The sequence below is a fragment of the Numida meleagris genome, chromosome 19 (genome assembly GCF_002078875.1).
Source record: "Numida meleagris isolate 19003 breed g44 Domestic line chromosome 19, NumMel1.0, whole genome shotgun sequence".
NCBI classification, from domain to species: domain Eukaryota; kingdom Metazoa; phylum Chordata; class Aves; order Galliformes; family Numididae; genus Numida; species Numida meleagris.
Window position 1 is genome coordinate 3,012,556 of NC_034427.1, and position 26,302 is coordinate 3,038,857.

At 43.7% G+C, this 26,302-nt stretch overlaps 1 protein-coding gene across 9 annotated transcripts in view; it reads left to right on the forward strand.

Moving 5' to 3' along the window:
* The window catches only part of PTPRT (protein tyrosine phosphatase, receptor type T), a 333,510-nt gene that overhangs the window by 298,087 nt on the left and 9,121 nt on the right, over positions 1-26,302 (forward strand). For all 9 annotated transcript variants that reach the window (XM_021416234.1, XM_021416235.1, XM_021416238.1 and 6 more), the window contains 11 exons: positions 1,103-1,190; positions 7,560-7,636; positions 8,533-8,569; positions 9,890-9,987; positions 11,335-11,451; positions 12,732-12,886; positions 15,658-15,793; positions 16,732-16,881; positions 19,761-19,934; positions 22,058-22,189; positions 24,839-24,964. In XM_021416234.1, the coding sequence (XP_021271909.1) occupies positions 1,103-1,190; positions 7,560-7,636; positions 8,533-8,569; positions 9,890-9,987; positions 11,335-11,451; positions 12,732-12,886; positions 15,658-15,793; positions 16,732-16,881; positions 19,761-19,934; positions 22,058-22,189; positions 24,839-24,964 (1,290 nt within the window). The remainder of the gene's footprint in view (positions 1-1,102; positions 1,191-7,559; positions 7,637-8,532; positions 8,570-9,889; positions 9,988-11,334; positions 11,452-12,731; positions 12,887-15,657; positions 15,794-16,731; positions 16,882-19,760; positions 19,935-22,057; positions 22,190-24,838; positions 24,965-26,302) is intronic.

The window sequence follows — 26,302 nt, forward strand, 5'->3', positions numbered from 1 at the left end:
AGAGCTGGGCTGGCTGCAGCTGCCACCAGCTGTGTGTGAGTCCTGGCTTTCTGGCCCGAGAGAGACCATCCCTCAAGAACAGTCCAGGCCATCTCCTAAGGAAGGCAGGGCCGGCCTCCAGCAAGACACCATCACGGTGTCATCACTGCCACTTCCCTGGCTCTGCCTTTATGCCTTTAAAATCCCTACTGGGCATGTGTTGAAGGGAAAGTGGCTCATTTGCTTATGTTCAAGCTATATGGTAAAGCAGCACTGTCTGCTGCTGGTTTCCTTGCCTCAATCAAAAGGGCAAATCCAGGGAAACTGACTGTTTATTTTCATAGTTTGTATGCTTTAACTTCTTTTGCCTGTTTTATGTAGACATAATCTAAAACTCTGAGCTTTTTGTTTTTCCTCAGAGAAAACCAGTGAGTGATTTGTATTACATCACCCCATCACTGATATAGAAATAGCTGAAACCACTCTACGTGCTCAGCTGAAAGCCTGAGCCCTTTGTTTCCACCATCTGGGCTTCCTTAGCTGTGCACAGAATCACAGACTGTCCTCTCTTGGATCCCTACCCACAGGGATCACTGAACCCAGCCCCTGGCTCCACACAGCACCACCCAACCCCAAACCCTGTGGCTGAGAGCGCTGCCCTCCGCTCCCTGTGAGGAGCTGCAGCCGCCAAGAGGCCTCCCCTCAGCCTGCTCTGCTCTAGGCCCAGCAAACACAGCGACCTCCGCCTCTCCTCACACACATCTTGCCCTCAGACCCTTCCCCTCTATAGCCCTCCTTTGGAAGCTTTCTTACAGTTTAATGTACATATGTGAAATCTCCCTTGTTCTGCAGGAGAAATGAGGTTAACCTGTGACTGTGCAGCCAAGTCTCCTCATCCCTTTAGATCTGTGCTAGCAGCTAGCAGAAGCCAAGGGATGCAAATGGTCTGCACCAACCTCCGTTTTCTTCATTAGTAAATGTGCCCTTTTCTCAAGAACAGCTGTTTGCATGATTGACTACTGAATTATGCAGCACCATTATTTCTGCCCTCTTTTGCCATCATAACCCACCTGCAGGCATTGGCCAGATTTTTATAAACCCTCCGCTGTTGTTTATTTTGCAGGCACTACCCGAGGGGCAGACGGCATCCTGGGATACAGCCAAGGAAGATGAAAATCGCAATAAGAATAGATATGGAAACATAATCTCCTGTAGGTGTTAAGTCACATTACACTGAGCTTTCTGTATGATTTCATAAGCATTTTATGGAAACGGGGTGTGCTTGAAAACCTCACTAAAAACTGGTTTACAGTGCTGAGCATTCAGTAATTCAGTTTGATTGTTACATGCTATGTTTAATTCTAGGATTTTTTGCTTAGATTTTTTCCTTGGCCTTTTTAATGCTTTTTTTGATCTATCTTTTTATTTAAATTAAGGACAAAATCCTCTTTTCAGATTTTCACAGTTGGTGATTTTGCCCATTTTCTATTCATTTTTTGTTATATAACTCAGATCTTTCAGTGCCACAAGCGGGATTGCAAAAGGAGATGTGGAGCAGTGGTCAGTAACCAGTGGAGCAGCTGCTCCTTGTCTACAGAGAGCTGGTTTGATGACTAGGACAAGCTTAGCTTCTGCTAATCACAGTTGGCAGTTGAGAATACACCAAAAGTTCTTAGTTTTACTTCATTCAGTAACCAATTATAGTTGGTGTTATAGAGATACTAATATATTGCAGAACTACAGGGCAGGGGAGGACTCCATAAAACCACCTAGGTCTGTTTTATTTCCATGTAAGGACTAGCTCTACTGCTGTCATTTTTTGTCAGATCTTTGTGAATTTTTTTTGCTTAAGATCTCCAAAGTTAAGCTTTCCAAAGCTCTCCAGGCAGCTTTCCCCAGTGTTTCATTATTCCTTACAATGTCTGGGAGATACGAGGAGTGGTACAATAAATCATCCTTTTTAAGGGTTGCTAAGCAGTATCAAATTGGAGAAGCCAGGCCTGAGACCATCAGAACAAGAAGTAAGAATAGATATGCCATACGTTTATGTGACTGGATAAATGTGTGGAACACTGTAAAAGCAAAATTAAGTCACATGGAGTGATATGTTTAGTAGCGTGTTTTTTCTCAGGTTAAATGTATATTTTCTGTAGGACAAACAGACTTTAATAAAGTGAAAAATATCTTGGTCACAAAGAAATGTCTCTCACACGGGTTAACTTTCCTCTATCTCTTTTAAGACTTAAAAGAAGTGATTCATGTAACAGTTCTGGGGGAATGGCACAGAACAGATAAGGGACCTCATGGTAACGGTGAAGAAGTCTGGAAATGAAAACGAAAGGTTTTTGAGCCTTAATCTAAACCTGCTTCTGCTCCTGGCTTTCTGCATTGGTTGTGAGCTGGTCACCAGTTGCGTCAGTCTTTGTTTCTCCATGTGGAAAATGGAAGTACTACTGGAGCACTGTAGTTAGCGTGGGTATTATCTCTCTTATCTTCAGCTGCCTAAAAGCTCAGCCCTGCTGTAAGCTTCCTGAGTTGTTAGTGGCAAAGAAAGATACTTCCAGACAGAGGTTCAATTTGCCTGTCTAGACAATTAGCTTAGATCAAATTAGTCTGAGAAATGAATCATCCAGCTATAACAACTGCGTATTGGTTTTTGAAGGTGGAAGTTCTATAGTATGCTATAAGGAAGCTAACATGAAAGAGAATGTTTCTTTGGAGGGTTTTGAAGAAGCAGTTGACCTAATGTCAAGGTGGAGGTGAAAGAAGGCAGGACTCTTGCAAGAGCCACCATTTAAAGCTGAAATTTGAGGGCCGTGGGAGAAAAAAATCAGAAGGATGTTGAGGCAATGGAAAGGCATAGATAAGAAATGCAAAAATAGTGGAAGAGCAGAGGGAGGCAGAAGATTTGAAGGTAAATAACAAGACCGGATGGATTTTGTTCACTTCAAATATGTACAAAATAAAGATGTTGAGAAGGAGAGAGTAATTTCTAGATTTAGTAATGTGCCGTGAAGAGTGGTGAAGTAAAATGGATTGAAATATTTGCTTCACTTTGAAGATGCTTGGGAGAAGGAAGAGAGGATGCCTAAGGAAGGGGCATAACATTCATCAGACCTTGTGTAAAAACAGTGGGAAATTATCAGTGATGTCTTTGGCTAAGTCTTGAACCAGAACCTACCAATGCGTGATGTTGGGCAGCTTCCCTGATTAAAGGCAATGGCGGGATCCAGAAAAGGAGAATTGACAGCGGAGCTGAAAATAGCAGGAGAGCAGTTCCCTCCAGGCGAATCGTGGAAATGAATTGTGCTCTGTGGGTACAAAACTGTGCAAAAGCCTGAGCAGAGGAGAGGAGGCGGAAAACGATTGCACCCTTAGCTGGTTTGTTGTGCTAGAACTGCAATTGCTGGTAAAACCCGGAGTGCGCACTCGCTGCTCTTGCCAGTGTATTTGGCAAAACACTGCGGATGGCAATTAACATAATTTGTTTAATCACAGTTGCAGTTTCATCAGTCCTGGAACAACACGTCACCTGCTTTTTGGGGAGTGAATTGACAAGCCAGGTTTTCATCTAACTTTTGTAACTGCTTCGGAGACTTTTGTTAAAATGTGAGCTTATCAGCTCTTGCAACAAGAAGCATTGCTCAGGGATTCACGGCAGGTTCAATCTTGTCTTTACAGCCTCCCATGTAATAGTACACTCACAGGAGCTTTTTACTCAGCTCACCACTTTCCCAGTGCTTTATTAACTCTGTGCCCCTCTGTGAAAACCTAAATTTTACTGCCAGCCCCAACATCTGCTGCTGCTCTTACATCTGCTTACCAGTCTGTGCAGACCAGCTTAAGGGGCAGAGGTAGGTACTGGGTGCATTTATGTATGGAAACTAAATGATGTGAATTTGATTTAGGGTCTAGATATTGATGCTTTGAAAGTGCATCAGCAAGCGATGGTAAAGGGAGAGATGCTGCACTTGCGAGTTGAGCTGATCCCATTATTTAGAAGAGAAAACATCCTTAGGCTATGTGGGACCATTTCTCCACGTTATCCAAATTTGGAGAAAAACTCTCTGGTGAGAGCTGAGAAAATAGAGACAGAAGATTGTGTTTTTAAGTTTAACTTACAGGAAAGCACCATCTTTTTCCCTTCCTTTTTTCCCTTTTTTGAGCATATTTTTACAGGAGGTGCTTAGCACTCCCAAGGGACACTTTGACCAGTGCTGCTTTAGATGATTCTTCCATCTCCAGTGGAGCTTTACCATCTTCTCACTTAGGCCATGGTATGAACATCTTGTAGTGGTCCATTAAAACCTATTGAGTTGGTGACAAAAGGCAGTAGAGAAACTTGCTTTATTTTCTTCCTGCTCTGACTACCATATACTTTGGGCTGGAAGACTGCAAATTAATCAGAATTGTGTGGCGGAACTGACAGATATCAGAGAAAGATTAAGAAAGCTCCCAGCTGAAACACCCTGCTGCTGCTCTGCTCTCAAGGTGTCTAGGGCTGCTGGGGATAGGATTAGAGGACAGTGTGCCTTGAGTGGTCAGATCATCCTTTCTTACCACAACTGTGTTGATTTATTTCCAGAGATGTCTGTATTCCTCCATCAACTCAGTGGAGTACCTTGACAGCCAATTTAGACTAGCTGCATAATATTTAGATGGCGAAAGTTGCATGAGATGAATCCAGTACTGGTGTCAAAATGGTACATGGAAAAACTGCAATGATATTTCAAATGATCACTAATGGGGATTTTGACAGTAGTATGAAAAGATAACATTTTTGTGCTAAAACGGGAGCACAATGCTTTTCGGTGAAATTCCTGTCATTTTTTGAAATCTGTTTTAAGACCAATTTTCAGTCAAAGCACTCTTCACACAGGATTCTGCTAACTTGCCTACCAACTGTAGGCAGCAGGGAGAAGTAAGCTCGCATACACATTTGTAAAACTGCTTCCGTTTTTTGCAGCCCTGAATATTACTGACGTGCATTTTTCTTGTTTCTCTCCATTTTTTGAAGGTTTTCGTAAAGCATTTGTAGCACCTGGTGATTTTATGAAGTCTGTTGAATGTGCAGAAATGTTGAGTGATGCTTTCATTTCAGTGTGCCAAATACGTTGTCTCCTTAGCTAGCATAGTCCAGTGGAAAGGATGCAGAATGAGGAATTGGTTCTAGTCACTGGGAGTAGTGAAGATACTTGCCTTTCTTTAAAAAGCCATTGAAAGTCTTTAAATGAAAAAAATAAGCACAAGACCCATGAGCTTTTATTCAGAATGATCTGCTAAACTTATGAATTTATGATTAAAGACGCCATTAAGACATCATTAATACACATATATGGCTTTCTGCTGCACAGTTTGCACTCTTAGTGCAGGTATTGATCACTTTGCTGTTATTTACAGGAAGAATAACCATATTTGGTTCAAGTGAACAAAAGAAACTCTTTTTATTAGCTACAGAGCACCTGTCATTTATCCATAACTGTCCTGAACACACAGATCCATCCTGCAGTCCTCCTCAGATCTCTCTCAGCCAGTTCCCTTGAGGAGGCATCCATCTTTTTTCTTCTAAGTTTCTAACTAAGGAGTGGCTCGTAGAGCTGAGATGTAATTTGTGAGCTTGGTTCAGTTAAATGAGGAGAGCTAAGTTCTTCGTTAAGGGCTGCGCAAAGCACTTCAGCCACAGGCTGGATGTACGCAGTGTCTATGTCCCACTTAAGAAAAACAACTTGAGATTCTTTTCTGTCATAAGGGTCATCCTTTGTCTCGCAACTTTTCAGTTATATTATTGCAATAAGCCAAGACTTCCGTAACATCATTATACTGTGGCATCACAGGGAGGATTAGTAAATGTTCCCCTCAGAACCTCTAGCTCTAGGGATTTTTTTGTCTTTGCTTTTGTTCTGTGTGATTCTTAACTAGCTTAGCTTCCTGCCTTGAATTGCAAGTGTGAAATTGGCTACAGGAGACTTGGTGTATTTCATCGAGATGTCCACCTTAATCAGCTTGTTGTCTGTCTGTGTGAATTGCTCTAAGTATAAATTCTTTTGTTGTCTGTCTAACCACATGATTTACTGCAACTCCTAGCGTGCTTGCCTTGAGCACCGGTAATTGTCTAGAGCTGGGAGCAACATCAGCACTTTGGGAAAGAACCTCCTGCATTTACACAGTTTGTATTTATTAATGCAAGTAGAGCAGAGCTTTTGATGGATTCACCAGCATAACCATTTCTGAATGCAAATATGGCATTTGAGAAGTACAACAGTGTGGCTGTACTTTGTGGGTGTGAAAATCTCACCCAAACAATGAACAGAGTATAGAATCATTGTTTTACATGAGCAAATGAATATTTAATATACACTGAAATCTCACTTTTCGGAGCGGTGTGTACATCTGTCTCTGATTCTGTGTTTAATTAAGTCATGGCTAAAACCTTTTTGACTGAGTTACTGCAGAATCCCGCCTCATGTTTTTGTTTTATTGTGATGATTCTTTTTAATTGAATGTAAATCATGCTTAGGCTCATATTTTGCAAAGTGTTTCTAACCATTAATGCTTTACTGCCTGGGAGCTACTGTCTACATAGCTAGCGGGGAGGAAATAAACTTAATGGAATCTGTATTCTGCTTCATTAAAAAACCCTTTAGAAACGAGCCCAGCATGCCTGGCTGTGACCTCTGTAGCCCGGCTGCCTTTCCCAAGCAACTGGTCCTTAGATAACAGCTCTGCAATTAATTACATGCCAGCGCTGGGACTGCCAGCCCCGATCAGATCAACGCCCAGCTCGCTCCGTATCTGCTTTGACAGAGCTCAGCACCAGCTGTTCCAGAGGAAGATCAAAATATTCTCTTGGTGGAAAATTATGACATGATCTGCCCGCTGGGGTAGTTCCTTTCTGTATCTGAACTCTAGAGCATACTGGGGGAGGAAAAGATGGATATCTGTTATTTTATTGCCTTATCTACAGTAACTTTGAACATCCTCAAAAACACGAACACTTCCTTTTTGCTGCAGTGAACCTGCCATTTTGCTGCAGTGGGTTCTCTGGGTTGTATCAAAGAGCTCTGATTTCTGTCGGTATTTTCTTTCAGCCCTTTGGGTTGCCCCACTTATTATTGGCAGGATTTCATTTGTCATTTTATTCTCCTTTACTCTTCTATACCTCTGTTGTGGCCTATTTATTTTTATCCTGATTGTGAGCGTGTTAGCTCTCACCTCGGTTTCCACAGGTCCGAGGAATCCAGGGGGGTTACTTCCCAGGGTGAAGGTGGCTTTTGGAATGGAGGTACCTCCTGCAAAGACCCCCAGACTGAAAGCAACGTCTGTGGTCTTTGCAAAAGCTCTGTATCAAATTATAGCGATGGCAGTGAATTTAATGAACACTGAGTATGAACGAACACTAACCTGAAGATCTTACATACCAAAGAAAGGGCATATAGGAACTGGAATAGCTCTGATATTCTTTCTTTTTATTATTATTATTATTGTAAGTATTCAGTTACTTGCAGGAATTGGCAGATAAAATAAAGCACTGACAAAGTCCTCTTTATCGTTACTGTCACTTTTCTCTTTCCTTCTTTCAGATGATCATTCAAGAGTGAGATTGCAGCTGCTGGATGGGGACCCTCACTCTGACTACATCAACGCCAATTACATAGACGTAAGGCTCGTGGACGTTCCCGATGTGACAAACACTGCTGCTGACAAGTCTGCTCGCCAGTTTTTGGTGCATGTTACATAGAGGCAAACTGCTGGTCTGATATGAATGACAGATGAACATTATACAGACATCATGTTGTGACAGGGAGAAGGTTCTTGGTCTCCAGTCTCTTCTTTCTGACCAGTCTAGGCAGATGGAGATTTCCTATGTCTGACAGCTCCACAAACACAAGTGGAATGTGGGTAAATGGACAACGTATGTGGAAATCAATATCAGCCCCTCACAATAACATTAGCAGATACCCGAGTCTTACTGACTGCATACAAAGGCACAGTGCAGAAGGCATAAGTGTCTTGATGTTTTTTTAAGTATTGTAAAATAGCATGCAAAAAGCTGCCTCCCTTGCATTAACAGGATGGTGACATGCACTTCTTGTATGCGTCTCCTCCTGTTCAGGAACACGAGGCTGTTCAGAAGAGTATCTTTAATGGAGTCACATACCACTGACATTCAGCATTACCATGCAGGGGAAGACCCACACCTTTGTTGTTTTTCAGGCGCAAAGATTCAGCTTTTTCCATGGTAGTTTTCAGAGCTGCCTATGGGTTAGGCATGGCACTTTTGTTTCTTTGAATGAATCGTGAAAGCTGCTCCATTCCTGTTTTCTCTTTGCTGTCATGAAATCCTGATTTTGTGGGGTTTTTAATTAAATTATTCGACCCGGGTGAGATACCATCACTTAAAATGTAGCAGGGCAACCTTGTTGCTTATCTTCAGGCGTTCAATAAGCAGTGTTAGTGCACAGCAGTTCTTGCTGCCTGGAAGGTAAAAATGCATGGTGCTGTGCTTCGTTTAGCTCTGATCTCAGGCCGTCACGTATTTGTCTTCTTTTCCAGGGGTACCACCGGCCTCGTCATTACATTGCAACTCAAGGCAAGTTCATTCTTGTATGTCTAAATATTTGTAAAACCACTGCTGTTTTAAATTGCCGCAAGAGTTATTTATAGGGTGACATCTTCTGTTTTGGGAATGTCTGAAAACTTGGTAGAGGGGAAAAAAAAGGCAAGGAGATAAGATGTTCCAGGCTATTAAAGGCACTCAGACAAAAAAATCTAAGTTATAAGAGTAGACATAGAGGTGGCAGTGCAATCTATAATGTGCCCTTTGTGCATGAAATATGAGATTATAACTAAAAGGGACTTCATGGAGCTTGAGTTTACCTGCTGAAGTGGAATTGCTGTGGGAAGGCAGTATGAATACGCCTGTGACTGATGAATTTTTGTTACTGGGAACTAGTAGGAAGTTGCATTTGAACACCACCTTCTGTAGATTAGTTTCCTGTGCCTTTAGGAGCAAAAAGAAGCAAAAACCTCAGCAACACAATTGAATGCTGGGATTGGTGGATGATGAGCCTCCTAACTCCCATTCTTTGCACTGGATTGCTGTTTTCCTGCATCACCACGCAAACTCTTTGGCCATAACCTCTTTCCCTACAATTATTGTTTCTCATTTCATTACACTCCTTCCTCCTCTGGAAATGTGATATTCACATCGATAACCCTGTTCTTAAATTCCACTTTATGGCTTTTTCATGTTTGTATCCATTGAAAGAGTAAAGGAATAAAATTGGTGTCAAGGTTTATAAGGACATAGAGAACATCATGGCAAAGAACACGGAGAATACAGTTTGGGCAGAGTGGCTGAAGGATTTCATCTACAATGTAGAAGAGAGAAGGGAAATAAGAGAGAAGCTCTAATCTAATAAATCTTTTGTGAGTGCTGGCTGTTTGGCTGTTGGAGCCCCATGTTTTTCCTTAGGGACACTCAAAAGAGGACTAATTTCTGAATGTTTTCCCCTTCATAACTAGTAAATTATTAGGAATGTTAGTGTTGCGTCTGGTGCAAATCTCAGTGCTGCCTTAATTGCAGAGTGAGTATGGGTTTCATCCATATCCCGTTGCTTATACATTATTTCCTACCGGAGCTGTCATCTCCGCTGTTTACAATGCAGCCATCACCTCTGTTTCTGGCATGCTGGAGCCCTAAATACCTGCTGCAAGGAAGGTGAGGTGTCTGATCTGTCAAAGAGCTCCAGGCTGTTCAGTGTCTATAGCCCTGAATCGCAGAAAGATGCTCTGAAAGGGAGGGTGGGATCCTGTTGGAGCAGGGCAATGGCTAGGGAACAGCTGACATGGGTTGTTGGCATTAGATGCACTCTCTGAAAATGTCTTTTTGTCTTTTCTCCTGCCCCAGGGCCGATGCAAGAGACAGTGAAGGATTTCTGGAGAATGATTTGGCAAGAAAACTCTGCAAGCGTTGTCATGGTCACCAACTTGGTGGAAGTGGGCAGGGTAAGGGGACCATTTTCCTAGCACAGAAAACCAAACCAGTGCTTGGTGTAGCGCTGAATTGATGCTGCAGGATGCTCAGCAAGTGAAATTCTTTTTGCTTACTGTAGTGAAGAAAGGAATTAATCCACTCAGGATTTTTTCCCCTCTAAAATGCTAGATTTTGTAATACTTAGCTGCTTCCCTTCCAGACTAATAAGGATCTTGTTCCTGCTGTAAGTCTTGCTTTTGCAGTTATACAAATTTATGCTAGCTGAGGAGCTGTCTCCTTTTTTCAGTACAGAGGGAAAAATGTACTTCTATCATAATTATTCTTTATCGGTATAATTTGAATAATTCTCTACCCACAAAAATCTGGAGGCACGAGGATGTGCAACTGGTGTTTGAATGATCAAAAGAGATCTTTAAATGGTACTTCAAAGCCGAGAGTTGCCCATCATGTCAGAATATCACTGCTCTGCTGTGGCATGAGCCTGTGCACAACTGGATCCTGGGGCCACCTAGGGGCCCTGGCCTCTTCATCGTGCACAGCTTCACTCTCTCAGTCTCCGCGTTAGCACAGGGCAATTGCTGAAGCCCACAGTGGGAGCAAATGTGAATGACTCAGAGGGCACAGACCAGCTTTGGGGAATAAGAAAGAGGCACGTTTGGGATGTGCTTCCCTTGGCACGTTCTCCCCACTCCTGGTAGTCTTTGGTTTAGAGAGATTCTCGGCCAGAAACCAGCGCTTTAAAAATGTTCTCCTTCTGTTTGTCACCTTCCATTCCCTTTGTACTAAAAGAAACGTTTAAGCAATAGATTATTCACAACTGTTAGTAATTCAACTGCTTTGTGTTTGATTTCCTTTAGATCTCACATTTGAATGCTGCCTGGTTCTGTTCATTTACTGTTATTTATTCTATTTTACCTTCTACTGACGTTTCAGTTTGAAATAAACTCCTCTGTGTAAAAAACAAACAACAAAAAAAAAACAACAAAAAAGCTCCAAATCCTAAGCTGATCATAGAATCACAGCCTCTTTCAGTTATGACTGGAACTGGAATATAGAACCTGCTTTGCAGTAGCTATTTGGTTCAGCTTTTAGGCGCTCTTCATACTAGAGCATTTAGTAACTTCATAGTCTTTGTTAGCCTGTATATCCTAGAGCTTTAAAGCTCTGGCTTTTATTTCTACTGTTAGTTTTGCACACCCCTTCTAAAAGTAGCTGTGCTGTGTGTTCACATGATCAGGAGATCTCTTTCATGTGCCTTAGCTCATGTCTTCTTCAACCTGAGAGTGGGGTAAAATGTGGATCAGCTCTGCCTCAACTGGAGCTAGCTCCTCTCAATATTTTCTTTCCCTTCCCACCAGGTGAAGTGTGTTCGGTACTGGCCAGATGACACAGAGGTCTATGGGGATATTAAAGTCACGTTAATTGAGACAGAACCACTGGCAGAGTATGTCATACGCACATTTACTGTACAGAAGGTAAGGAAATCTTCAGTCAGCTAATCTTTTGATATCACGCTCAGTTTGTGATCCGAAATGTGAACTCTGGGTAAAATATTTAGAGGTATGGAGATGGGTACAGTTACTGTATGGCTAGTTTTCGCTTCTGGAATCTAAATTTTTGACAGATATTCCCGTTTTACTCAAACATCTTGATGTAACAGCAAAGGTAAAATCCACAGTGCATGAAGCTTAAATAAAACCAAAAGCCAGCAGGTAGCTGACTATCCCAAGTCGCTGTAGAAAATCGTAGGTGAAGAAAAGGTATCAGCTAAATTGGATGCCAGAGAGGTTTCCTTTTCAAGAGAAATAAAGTATAATAAAGGCTCAACTATTAAAATTGTCCCCAAATCAGCAGGATTTGGAAGATTTATGTTATATGTAATTAAAAATTGGATATCTAAATGTCAGAGTATTCCAGGTCTGTCCAAATTACTCTCCAAACACTCAGTAAGTGGTTTTAAAGCTTTTCAGAAATACCTACTAAGCCACATTGGGAATATTGTTCTGGTTTTCTACCTCACTAGGTCCACGTTCCACTGAATCACTGACAAACCTGGCAGGAAATGCTAACGCCAAAATCTGACAGATTACTGCAATCTGCATACATTTCCTATGCAATAAAACGTCACAGCTCACTGGGGCTTCTGTGTTACCGTTGGCAGGACAAATACAAGTGATGTCAGTTTTCATACACCAGCAACTTTGTCTCCCCAGAAAGGCCAAGTGGTGGATCTAGGTACCACTTTCTGCCCTTTTCACCATAGCTGTAATCTCAAACTTGAGATTTTTTGGCAGGAGGTAGCAGAAAACTTAGCGTTGCTTGGGGCCTCTGTGTTCTTTAGGTGTTCATTCCCCAGGCTTTTGCTTCAATGCCTCAAAAAGAATTGGGGAGTGGTGGTTTATGGAGGTATCAGCAAAGGAGAGGTGGGCAAAATGCAGCCCCGGTATGCTGGGACAGAAGTCATCCTGTAATGTTCCCAGTGAGCTGGTTTTGAGCCCCGAGACCACCGGTTTGAATCAGGTGCTGGCATTCACCTCCATAGTCCTCAGCTGTGTGTTGCCACTTCATTTGTAATTGGAGTGCATCTTGATCCTTCACCTTGAAATCTCTTGGAGTGAAAAGTGGTATAGGACGCATTCCTGCACACGATCAGAGCTAAATCGTTCAGCCCTCTGCGTGAGAGTAGGGAGCAGTGTGCACAATTTGCTGATTGCAGTCTGGTGGAAGAAAAATAGAGGCTGTGCTGTCTCCTCAGAAAGGCTACCATGAGATCCGAGAGATCCGGCAGTTCCACTTCACCAGCTGGCCGGACCACGGGGTTCCTTGCTATGCCACGGGCCTCCTGGGCTTTGTTCGGCAAGTGAAGTTCCTCAACCCCCCAGAGGCAGGACCCATCGTTGTGCACTGCAGGTATGTGAACTCTTGGAGCCTTTCCTCCATCAGCTTTTTCAGCTTTTCTTCTTCGTTTTGTCCAGCAATACCGAAGTACATTTTGTTTGTTTAAGAGTTTAATTTGTGGGCCTCATGGGAAGTGGAATCCGGTTTCTTTTCTAAAGTGGCAGCTTTGGAGCTTAGCTGGCATGAATTGGAGATAAGTAGGTCAGAGAGGGCTATTGGAATGTAGAAGACTCTCTGGTGGCCTATACTCTCTTAGATGCTCACAGCAGAGCTGGGAAAATGGTAAATATCTGGGACAGCAAGTCCAGTCATTCTCCACAGCAAACCTCATGTGGCAGTATGGATGATGCCTACAAATAAACAAGGCTGCAGAGAGGGATTTTAAAGCAACTCTGCTTTTCTGTACCCACTTGTGCTGCAGTTTAGCTTTGCACCAGGGTCAGTGGTTTTATCTCAGGCATTTTTCTGCCTTCTCGGGTATGGATACCAGCCATATGCATCTCAGCCTCCTTAAAATCCAGTCTGAACGGGAATTTCAGACTGAAAACCAGCCCAGTGCCTTCCAGCTAGGAAATAAGAGGCAAATGCCTGAGGAAAACTGCTTGGCTTACAGCTGTGAGAATTCAGATTATTGATTTGCATTCTGGCAGACTCCCGGGCTGCTCCTGGCACTGGCGTGTGCTCTTTCTGCACTGTCTTCTTCCAGCTGAAGGTAAGGCCGTGCTGTGCAAGGCAGTACATGAGTAGGGAGGAGAGCATCCCTGGCATGGGGAGCCAACAGTCAGAGATGTAGTCAGACTCACTGATGGTGGTGGGAGAGCAGAGAGCTAGCTACCCAGGGCTAGCATCAGAGCCAGGAGGAGAAACCAGCTCTCCTCCTCATCCTTAGCACCTTTCTCCGTCAGATTGCAGCACAGGAAAAATTTTGGGGAAAGGTTATGTTGGATTGGATCAGTAGATGGTATCATTTATGTGGGTGAAACACTATGAGTAAGAAGAAGGTAACAGACCTCAAAACTTACTGTGCTAGTGAGTGCTGGGTGTGGGTAGATGTCCTTTCTAAGGCTTTACAGTGAAAACAGTTGTGATTGTAGCATACCACGGTTCAGAAAACCATCATTATTGCACGACTTCAAATGCAGAGAAAGACATTACTACACAAAACGAGTTTGGGTTTGTAGTAGGTGATTCTGCAGTCACAGAGCACCTGTTGTAGAAAGGAGACACGGACACAGCACCAGGCCAGAGAGCAGAGCTGTGTGTCCCAGACTCACCCTGAGCAATGCGCAGGCGCTTACATCCTGGTGCCAGGCTCTGCCATCAGGAGGAGAGAGAGATTATGTCCCACGGTCACTTTGAAAAGAAAAATCAGCTAAATCTTTGTAACAGTTTAGGCTGTTTGGGTTTGGTTTTTTTTGTATTTTTATTTTTTTTTAATTTAGCTAAGTGATGAATCAGGTTCATAATAAAATACAGCTCAGCCAGAGGAGCTGGTAGAAGGGAATTCTTGCAGAGCTTTCCGGGCTTGAATTTGCTGCCTTGGTGCTGTGACATGGAGCTGGCCTTGGAAGGAGTCTGAACCCGATTCATCGTCACCAAGAAAGCAAGAAGGAATTTTTCATCCTTCACATTTTAATGAATAAATGCCATTTCCTCTCTGTTATTTATCTGCTTTTGAATTTTAATGACTTGCTTTAAGTGGTAATTACCAAATTCTCCCTACCGATGCCTGGCTGGATATTATCGCTATTCGATATTTATGAAGTGCTAGGGTCCTCTAAATATAGAAGTGTTATAACTATTTGTTAAAATTCTGAAAAGCTGAGAGATAAAGAGAGAGGAAATGCCACTTATTCATTAAAATTCTGCAAATGAAAAATATCTTTTCTCTATTCAGCAGTTGATTAATCTGGTCCATTAATTTATGGTCATTCATATCTCCTTGCTTTTGGCTCTGCTGGAGTTTCATGCAACTGAAGTTTCCCCAATTTGAGCTGAGTTTTCCTTTTTCCTTCGGTGTAATGTTTAGAGACGTTCTCCTCTTTCTATCCTTCACACCTAAAGAGCTTTGGATGATTTCCCAGGAGGGAAGGAGGACACAATGACAACACTCTTTGCAGGAGATGCTTCAATTCTCGTGTGCAGCGGGGGTGGGTCGAAGCTGAAGGTTTTGAGTGGCCTCGGGCTCCTTTCTCTGTAATGTTACAATCCACAACTTGAAATCATCCTGCCTGGGACCCAACCTCCTGATGAAGAAGGGAAAAGAAATGTTTATGGCCGTGGACTAATCCCCTTCCGTCAAGCCCTCTTGAGTAAACGTGCATGCCTATTACAAGCCCCATGAGAAGGGAAGACTTGGAGAAGAGGACCCCCCTCGGAATTATGTCTCTTTGCAACCCGGAGGCTGCTCTCCCACATCCTTTGTGATGTGCATGTGAACTGACCTGTAACATCAGAGTGCCTGCTTTTGTAGAATGGTGTTTTTGTTGACGTTCAAGAAAACAAAGCTTCCTGTGCCCCTTCCTGGGCCCACTGCCCTTCCCAGAAATATTAGCTCGCCTCATTCTCTTAAATCCAAAGCTAATTTAACTAGGCACAAAAATCAATCCATAGGGAGCGGGGAGCGGCTTCCAGGAGAAGCAGCTGTGTCCGTACAGCAATTTTCTGTACAGCTATTTTCTGTGTAGCTATTTTCTGTATAGCTATTTTCTCCTCCATAAAGCCCTGCCTCCGCACAGTCCCTTGATCATGCGGACCCTCATTGTCTTCTCTTTTTTTTTCAGTGCTGGGGCCGGGAGAACAGGGTGCTTTATTGCCATTGACATCATGCTTGACATGGCAGAGAACGAAGGCGTGGTCGATATATTTAACTGCGTGCGAGAGCTGCGCTCCCAGAGGGTCAACTTGGTGCAGACAGAGGTAGGTGCCAGCAGGTCTCCTCCGACCTGTGTTGCTTTCCTGGCAGCAACTCTGCTTTGCAGGGGCCCAGCACTTCATTAAGTCAACGCTTGCCTCCCCTGTGATGGGATTATACAGAACTTTCTTTGCTAAACGTGGCCAGATGTGTGCTAAATCCTGTTTGCAGGCAGCTGCTCAGACCTCAAGGCAGGAGGACAAGCACTGAGGTTTAGGCCTTAGCATTGCTCTCATGGTAGAAGAGGTCGCTCCTGAATCATTCATTGGTGCACTGCAAGCTCAGTACCTGTTTTGTATCAAGTGCAAGATGAAACAATGAAACGTCCTGGATTTAAGCATTAGGTGCTGATGAAGCAAGCTGCTCCAGAACATTCCATTTAGCAGCTGCATAAACTCCTGTGAGACTGTTACACAAGTTTGATGTGTGCTTCCCCTCCTGATGGACAGAGCAAAGGTCTGGAACAGGGAAGGACTTTTAACTTTGCAGACTTCTCATGTCTCGTGTTTTGCTCAGGGAAATATCTATTCCCAGAATTCCAGATTCTCCAGGAGCTTTGGGAAGACAGGTGGAGCAGACCTCCATTTTTCCTGTTATTGCCGTAGGTCTGAAGCACAAACCATTCTCAGTGATAAAGAGACCGTTGCCTTGTGATTGCCTCCTTGAATTCCTCCTTGGACCAACTCTGTTTTGTCCCAGCATTCCCAATACTGGTGATTTACCATTAGACTTGTAAATTTGAAATGAATACATGAGACCTCACATTCAGTGATGGATGAAATATGCTCGCAAAGCTGTCACATAGCACAACGTGTAATTTGTCTCCACATGAAACTGAGCCAAATATGCATAGCAGGCATGACTTAAGAAAAAAAAAAAGTGTGATATTTCATGATCTGTATTGAAAACATGACTTTAATATCTTATCCCCTCCCCTGTGCAGGAACAGTATGTATTTGTCCATGATGCCATTTTGGAGGCGTGTCTCTGCGGCAACACGGCCATTCCAGTTTGTGAGTTCAGATCCATATATTACAACATCAGCAGATTAGATCCACAGACCAATTCCAGCCAGATAAAAGATGAGTTTCAGGTAATGTCACGTCTGTCTTGGTCATTGCAATTGGTGTACTGAAGGTGTTTAATCAATTTCTGTGCTCTTTTATGATTTCCAGCATAGCAGAGGAGGGTGACACGGGGGTGAGGTCTGATTTCGGGTGATTTTTGTTGTGTTACCACTGAATGGGGCAGAGGTTTGTTTTTAAGCATCCGATTTTCAGCCCTTGGCAAGGAAAAGTTCCCCATCACTTCAGTAGAGCAAGGATTTTAATTTCCGCAGATAACGTTGTACTTCTCATTTCAGCAAATATTCAGTTGTTCATTTCCTTCTGCAATTTATGCAGAAACATTTATGCCTCAAGGCCTCTTATTAACTGTTCTTGTGGCTTGTATGTTGCCTCAGAGTCTTGACAATCAACTTGTTGGTGTCCTTCCATACAAAGAGAGTGAGCTCCGTGAGCGCTGCTTTCTCTAGTGCTAATTTTCAGTGAACTGAAGCCCTCAGTTCACCCGGAACATTTTTATGAGTACCTTGTGGCCAGAACTGAAACGACATATAATAAAACTCCCAAGTGCTGGAGTAGCATTGTTTGGCTGGGGCAAGAAACGGGCTGCTGGGCTAACACCAGTGCTTATCTCACTCTGATAAAATGGGGCTTGGGACACAGAAGCTACCAGCCCTGTGCAAGGGTACTTCCAACACAGCAGAGAACTCACCCTCCAGAACAGTGAACTGAGCTTCCTAGACTGATTCTCAGTATATCTGTAGCTCCCTTCAGGATCTTCAGCCTACAGCAGTGCATGGAAAAATGTGATGTGGTAGGAAATTTAGGGCAGGATGATTTTGAGTGGAAAGAGAGACTGCTGTTTATTAAGAAGCTGTTCTCAGTCAGCAGTGAAAAGATGGAGATTGCTTTTATTGTGGGAGATGCCCCTCCAGCCCCCAGCCAAGTGTCTTTTCCAGGAGGAGACTGTCAGGAGCCGCCGTCTGAGCCAGATGCCTCCTTCTCTCCCTCTCTGCGTGAAGGCAGAGTGTGTGTGTTTTATCTGAAACCTTGCAGGGAATCATCAGGGTTGACGTAGTGAGATAAAGAGTGTGGATCTCAACTGATGACAGTTCAATTAAAAAAAAAAAAAAATCTGGTTTTATCAAGTGATATCAGATCTGTAAAAGTGTTTCTGGTTGTGGACGCTTGGCACGAAGGAACCGAAGCCTGACTTCATCAAGTGCTGCTGTACTATTAAAAAAAATGACACCGCTCAGTGTGCTTATTTTGTCATGGTAGGAAGTGAGATTTGTCGCCCGCGTGCTTGTTCTTTTGAGCTGCCAGGGGCTGGCAGCTCCTTTGGGAAGGAAATGCTCCACCATGCTTTGCATAAGAGGTTCGTTTGCTGTCGAGCTGTAGGATGCTGTTTTTACAGGGGTTTGGCTTAGAGCATTCTTCAGCCTTAATTGTCTGGCTTTAATGCATAGCATGGTATCTTTTGCTACAGTCTTTATGAACCAGTTGATCTAACTGTATCTGTTGGTCCAATTTGTATTGTTTAGGTCTCGCTGTCCCTCAGGTAAGACTGGAGAGATTTCTCATGCACTGCGCATTGCCTGAACATATAAAAGCTCATTCTGGGGAGTCTTTATTTTCTGAGCAAGCCACAAAAACAAGTGAGTGAGGGGAAGGACATAAAATAGACAGGAGTAAATCACTAAAAAGTTATTCACCTAATTATCTGCACTGTCTGAAATTTCAGGTTTCATTACGCTTCCCTGCCAGACTGCCTGCTTCCCATCCTAGGCAAGGGGACTTGCGTGCATAATTTAGAGCAACTGTATTCTTTCAAATGTTACTTTTCTATATGTTACTTTTCTGTATGTTACTTCCTATAACAGGTTGTCTGACCCCTCTCCTTTCTCCATTCACAACCTCTCTTTGGACGAAGTCAACCTCTTTGTAAAAATGGTTGGCCTCTCAGTATTTTGTGTTCATCTGTTGGTTGCAAAGGAATTCACAGCACGACTGCTTTGCTCAGGAAAGAAAACATGACAAGCAGAAATAAAATGCCATCTGATAGCTACTGATCTACCATGGCTTAAGTGACAGTGTTAAAGATGCATTCACTTGGATTTGCTGTTTTTAACAGCTGCTGAGTAACCTGGGCTGGTTTGGCAATGGATAACACAAAAGAAAATTAAGTCTAAAGAAACACATTCTGTAAAGCTGTGGGAAAGACAGATAAGGGCAAAAGACGGACAGCAAGACCCCAGAGATAAGGTGTGACTGGGGAAAAGAAGCATCCTGTGTGTCTCTCCATAGGATAGAAGCAATCTAAATAATAGGGTGACAGCTTGACTGTCAGTTTAAAACAAAACACAAAACCAACTCTTTTCTCTTAGCTTTTGTGTGTATTGTTAAAAGAAATCAATACCTTGCCAGAGGAATCCTGAGATGGTTTGAACCCAGTTGCCCTGTGGGTGAACTCAGGGCACTTCTGCACAGGATATTCTCAAAGAGGGAGGATGTGAGTGCCCACCCTCGAGAGGCTTCGCTCCATCACCAGGTCAAAGCTGCAGTGTGCAACTGTGATGACCATTTCCAGCCTCTGGACAGAACAGAAACGTTATCTAACTGCTGTGGGGTTTTACAGCTGGAAGCTGTTACATGGTGTTTACTGCCCTCCGTTTATGCCGGGGCTCATGGTGTTTGGGAGGGCACCTCAGGAGGATGTGCAGAATGTGATGTGATGAACAGCCACTAGCTCCCCTGTGCTCGTTCTTTTTTCCTTCTCTAGGATCCCAGAGATCTTCAGTTCTTTGGAATAAGCATGCTGTGCAGATGGCATTGGTTTTGGAAGTGAATTCAAAGATGCTCAGCCTGCTTCTGTGTTTCCTTCCCTTCTTCCCTGCCCCCTTCACAGACTCTCAATATTGTGACGCCGCGGGTTCGACCAGAAGACTGCAGCATCGGCCTTTTGCCGAGGAACCACGACAAGAACCGCTGCATGGACGTGCTGCCCTTGGACCGGTGCCTGCCCTTCCTCATCTCTGTGGATGGCGAATCCAGTAACTACATCAATGCTGCGCTCATGGATGTAAGCAGCTCTGCATGGCCCCCCCTGCCCCCTTATCACTGCCCCTATGTCTGCACCAGGTTTATTCGTCCTCGGATTGCTTTTCTGATGGAAATGGATCCAAAGCAAGAAGCCTTTTTTTCTTTTCCCTGTAGTTTCTGAGTCTCGTATCTCCAAACTGGGCAAAGCCACGTGAATTTTCTCTCTTTCGCAGAAATGTGTCACTTGGTAATGTGATAAATCGCAGCCTGTGTCGTTCTGCCTCGGGCTGCTGGAAAACTTTTGGCTAAGGAGCTCGTGAGCGTGCAGTCTGAGGTTGCATCTTAGAATGGCAAATGAATGAAGTGGTGGTGGGACAGCTCTTCCTACTGGTTGCTGCTCAGGTGGGAAGAGAAGTGTTCACCAGGAGCTGCCACGTCAGCTCTTTGAGAAGAACAGCTTGCAGTGTGGAGTGAGTGATTTATCTGAGCTACTGCAGTTAAGAATATGGGATCAGATGTGCAAAAAGCTTTAGGGATGAAGGACATGAGCTAAGCTGATGTGAATCTGTCTGAAGGCATTTTCCCTTGCTTTGTTTATGGACTAGAACCTTGCAGCACAGGGCACTTACAGGGGGTGAATTATGCTGATGGTTTCTTTTTACTGTAGTACCTAAACTGCTTTTGGACAGAGGTGCCTTTAGAACTGCTAATTACTGCAGTTGGAGTATATGTAAATGTGATCCGGGGTGAAGTGTCATTTTTTCCCAAGCAACATTGAATAGAGTTGCTCTTTGTTAAAGTCATCTGTTCTTTCAGGTTTTGGGGAATAGTGATACTACTGCACTGAAGAGGTTAAGAAAAATGGTCATAGAATTAATTCTAGATTCTCTTTCACAAAACGTTGATGTTTTTATTGCAAATATGCCCAAGGAAACTTTTTATCTTTCTTTCTTTAAAACGTGTTTTGTGCTTTGGCAGATCTGCAGAAGCGCAATCAGTTCTCCCATTTCTTAGGGGCTGGGAATGTGTTTGCATGCATTGGCCTTCCTTACCTCAAAGCTTTCATCTCCTTCCACACAAACTTCCTGCGACCCGCTTTTGTTTTGTATAAAGAAAGAGAAGAATCCCTTCCAGACCGGCCATTTCCCAGCAGCTTTTCTTTTCTTCCCCCGTACTTCACTTCCCATCGCCGTGCTCACCTGTGCACCCCGGAACGTGGTGCAGGACACGCACAGCACCCCGCGCCCTCCCACCATGGGTGCATTGCACACACAGCTGGCTCACAGGGAGGAGAAAAGGCAACCCCCCCCCCCCCCCCACGGCCGCTAGCTTTGTACTTGGAGCGTTTATTTATTTCTTTACTTTAAAACCAAAATCCGATTTATATATTTTTTCAACCCAGAATTATACCTTTTGATTCAAGCCTGCTCCACAGATGTACAGCACAAAGGACGGAGCATTTGTAGGCTCATCTGAGCGTTGCCTGCTGTGGTTGGAAGGAGATAAAGTTTTGAGCTGCTGCCCTGTCATCTCAGAGCGCCTCACGAACATTCATTAACACAGCTCCGCAGAGCTTGGGGCCACAGCTCCTCCCCTCCGTGCTTAGGGAAATTGAGGGCAGAAAGCTTTTCTGATGTGACAGAATAGCAGCAGAAGTTGAATGCCAGTGACATGGACTCTGAACACTCCCCCGTGTCCTGTTCAAGGATGGCTGTGACCTGGATGTGCCAGCTGGGTCGCACTGTGCCACTGGGGAGCAATAGCAGAGGGAGGTAATCCCTCCTCTAGTTTCTGGAGTCCACTGCAGCAGGAAGGAGAGCCTTTGCTTCTAGCTGTTTTGTTTCCCGTTATTAACATTACTGGTAGTAATAGTAGTACTAATAGTAGAATTAGTATTATTTGCTGAGTCTCCAAATATAAATAATTGATTTGGGTAATCTCTGCTCTTGTGACACTTCCTTAATGAAATGTCTTCATTGGGTGCAAAAGAATCCCATTATGAGACGTTCATTCATTGCACAGTGATAACAAGGAGAAGGATATGTGATTTGTATAATCTGGTTAAATGGCTCAGATTGCCTAGCCATAGCCTCCCGGGTGTAATATTCGTTTGAATAAAAGTTGATTGAATTTTTTTTTTAACTAATCTTATTCTTTTGTTAGAGCCACAAGCAACCTGCTGCCTTTATTGTAACCCAGCACCCTTTGCCCAACACCGTAGCAGACTTCTGGAGGCTGGTGTTTGATTATAACTGCTCCTCCGTAGTGATGCTGAATGAGATGGATGCAGCACAGGTAAGGGATTTTTCATCATCTCAGCCACGTAGCTTTATTCTCAGATCCAGAGGATTTTCCGAGGGTTTCTGCTGCCACGTGCTTGTGACCAATCAAGAAACCAAAGAATGGGAACTGGAATGTGATGGGCAATGTTTTGGGGTTCTAAGAAAGAACAAGGCCCGGGTCTAAATGCTCGACTCCTTCCAAGGCAACTAATTCTTACGGCAGTTAACAGCAATTAACTATCTATGGGTGCTGACATTGTGGACCTAAGTTTTCTTCCCAAACCCATTTCCATTTCCTCCCAGGCGTGTGTACTTCATGCCTGCCTGCTCGCCCAGCCTTTCCAGAAGAATAAAACCTGGAGATACGCTGAAAACATCGTAAGGATCTTTTCAATGAGCTTTCCAATGAGATTCGGTGGTAGTGAGACGTGCAGCTCGCCCTGCTTTTGGAGCAGCACCTTGTGCTGTGTGTTTTTCATTTCTTTCTTTCAAGTGCCATGTGTACCCTGGTTGCTTGGCTGCTGACCACGGTGCTCTTTCCAGAAGTCGAGGCAGCAGGGCAGGAGCTGCTGCACCGGTTTGCAGGCACCTTGCTGACAAGTGGCAGAAGATAACAGCTTTCAGAAAGGTGCAATCATGCAATTTGTGTGGAGAGTACGTCTGGCATTGCTAATTCACCCGTTGCAGCACTTGTTACACAAGAGAAGAACACTCAAGTAGCTGGTGCTTCATGGATTAATTTTTCATTTGTCTCTTCGCTGCCTTTGAAACCTCACGGCCCTTGAAGGCAGCAGGATCCTCGGTCTCCTTGGCTTGTTGCATTGAGGGGAGCTCCCTTCAGGTGTCAGCTGGGGGATTTCATTCCTGTCTGTGGAGAAGTGGCCCTCCTGGTGATGGCTGAGATGCAGCCCTCTGTGAGGCCCCGTCCCACGTCTGGGAGCAGATTGTGTTTTTCCATTTTTTTTTCAGATGCTATAAAGAAAAGCACAGCATTTTCTGGAAACCAGGCATTCTTTCCCACACCTCCTTCTCAGAAAGCACAAACCTATCAGCCTCAGACCGCTATTGTGCCAACTGTCTTTCTGGTTTTTTTCTCCCCTAGAAAGCTGCAGTTTTTATCAGGTAGTTTGCAGGCGCAGAAGAGGAGGTTTGGCAGTGCATTAAGTCACTTTGACAGTTATTCCAGCGTGGTGTCACCTACTTTCAGTCTGCAGCCAGGGCCAAACGCACCCAGCCACCACTGGAAGTTAAGGATAGCTTTAAAGTTCGTGTCTGAGGAGCTCTCAAGGCAAGGTGTGGAAGTTTGATACCAGTTGTGACAGTGAGATTTCTGAAGAGGAAGCGTAACAGTATCACAGCGCTATGCTCGTGCTGTTGGGGTGCAGCAGTGTTGTTATCTAGCTGCTCGTCGTTGCCTATCCCAAGTGCGATACCGTGAGCATAACACAACTGCCAGTGCATGGCTGTGTGCAGAAGGTGCCACATTTGTGTGCCTAAGTGGGGTGTTTCACTCATCTCCAGGTGTAAAACACAAATACAGCAACTGCTTGTATAAAAGCTGTGGTTAAAAACAAGTATGTGGTAAATGTAGTACATGGGAAGTGAGCAGGGAAAAGCACAAATCAAACCATGTTTTGGAGAACACAGCAGAACATTTTAAGCACCGTATAAACATGCATCTGGGTGATCATTCAGAGAGACCTGCTGTATGAAAAGTGATTCTTAAGGTAAAGTTGAATCTTTCTGTTCTTTCCAATGCTCCTTGAGGTTGGTTCCTAAAGCTCAGCTCCCAGCTCCTTGCCTGTTGGGCAAAGGCTTTGAGAGGAGGTCTGGAGGCTGCTGCAAAGACTGGGTGAAGGGTGCAGATAACCTTCAAAGGAGGCCTTGCTTATGTGGGCTTGGCGAGCTTCGTAATCTTGAAAAAGTAACAAGGGCAAAGATGCATAAAATCACTTGAATATCCCACCCAATTTCAGCCCCATATGATCAAAGGAAAAACAGGAATGCAGAATTAATGCAGTGGCATGCACACACTTGACATTATTACTGACAATGATTGAACTTGAAAAGCTCGAGATCAAGTTCAAATGAGCACCCGGTGGTTGCAGAACTTCTCAAAAATTACTCTTGAAAATAGGAGGAAAAAAACCCAGAAAAATACAATCTCAGCGGAAACTCCTAATGAGATCTCATGCAAAATATTTTCTTGCCATGATCTATTTCCAGACGGATTTGAAATACTTAGATTGTAATTTGTGTGAATAGCAGGGTTTTGTATGCTGTGAATTCAGTAGTATCAGCATAAAAAGTTCCTTTTACAAAAAAAATTCCTCTTTGCTTGAATTAAGATTAATTTTGTTGGTGTGTGTACCATTTCCCCATTAACACTTCTGTGATTCTGTTGCATTTACCTGCAGACACTAATCTTTTAATGTTCTTTTCTAACTCCGTGCCCATGCAGGAGCTTTATTTGTCAAGTGAAGCTTCTGAAATATGTTTCTTTTTGTCTTCAGACTCTTGATATCACAAAGTTTCCTGAAGCTGGAAGGAGGTCTTTTCTGAGCAAGTGCATTCTGTAGCAGAGGACTGGTTACGCTCACTGGTGGTGCATTCCCTCATTAATATTAAGGTGCTTTCTGTTTCTTTCTGGTGTTCTCACTAGCTCTGCATGCAGTACTGGCCAGAGAAGACGTCCTGTTGCTACGGTCCGATTCAAGTAGAGTTTGTTTCAGCAGACATTGATGAAGACATCATCAACCGGATATTCCGGATCTGCAACATGGCCAGGGTAAGATCAGTGAAATACCAGATTCCTTATTTATTCTCACAAATACATTTTGGCACGGGAAAGAGATGGAGCCAAGTCTGTGGTTTGGAGATGCTGAATCGCTCACCTAGTAACAAAATTCCACTGCAGAAATTTAGTAGCTACTTCCTTTAATTAACATTTAATTGCATTAGTCTATATTGGTAAAAGCCTTTTGGCCGTAAGTAGAAAGTGGATGATATGAGCTGAAGATCTGTAATCAGATGGAATGCATTTTTCTATGTATATTTGAGGACAATTAATCACTTAGTAGACACTATAAAACTATCAGCATCATAGGAAATAAGCTGGAGTGGTATCAGCTGCTCCCTATCTGTCAGCTACTCTGCAGTGTCTCTGAAGACAAATGCAGTATTTACTGGCTCGACTGGGATTCCTAATTGCCACTGTTCTCCTATAAATAAGCAGCTGCCATTTCTGCAAGCAACTTTTTGTCTGTATCCCTCAGCCCCTGTATAGCTGACATGATAGAAGCAAAGTTTATCTGCACTCTGGACCCATGCAATACAACTTCAGGGCTGCAGCAGGAGTTTCAGCAGAGGATTTTTCTCTCATTAGCTGTTTCCCAGATTGATTGTATCTTTTTTTTTCGTTTTTTTTTTTTTTTTTTTTCCCCAATCAGGAGTGGAAATAGGCTCCAGAAATTACATTTCCATACAGTCGCTGACTGTGTGGTCAGAGCCTGTGCAGCGATTCCATTATGTCATTATGGACTGAGCTGTGAGCTCGAACTACTTGAGCAGCTGAATCAGTTACCTCTGCACCACCCCGCAGCCCAGGCTGACTGCCGCTGACCCAGGGACAGCCTTGCAGTCCCACAGCTGGTGGCACTGCATGCTGAAGCTGCCTTGTAAGTGCACAGCTCTCAGGGTGGGTGCTGTGAACTCCCATTTCTCACACTCGTCTGCCTTCAGCAGCACTAACTTCCAAAATCCTTACGAGGATCCTTTCTGCCGTAGTCCCCAGAGATTCTTTCGAGGACCATCTTTGCCATTAGTTGTGATGGCACAACGAACCTCCAGCACAGGGTAGCAGGAAAGACATAGCTGATCCATTCTTACAATTCAATGAGACTTCTTTTCTCTACCGGAAACAAAACAAGGGGTCCTTAGCATCTGGTTTCTGCCTGGCTCTGTAGTATCTGAGATCACTGTTATCATCCAAAATATGGAAAAGTCCTTGATCCCTGCTGTATCATGTTTCCAGAGTGGAGAATGCTAGCATTCTTACCAAATTAAGAGAGGAAAGTGTGTATGATCAGTACCCTCTACTTCACCCTATCTCTGCTTCCTGCCCCTG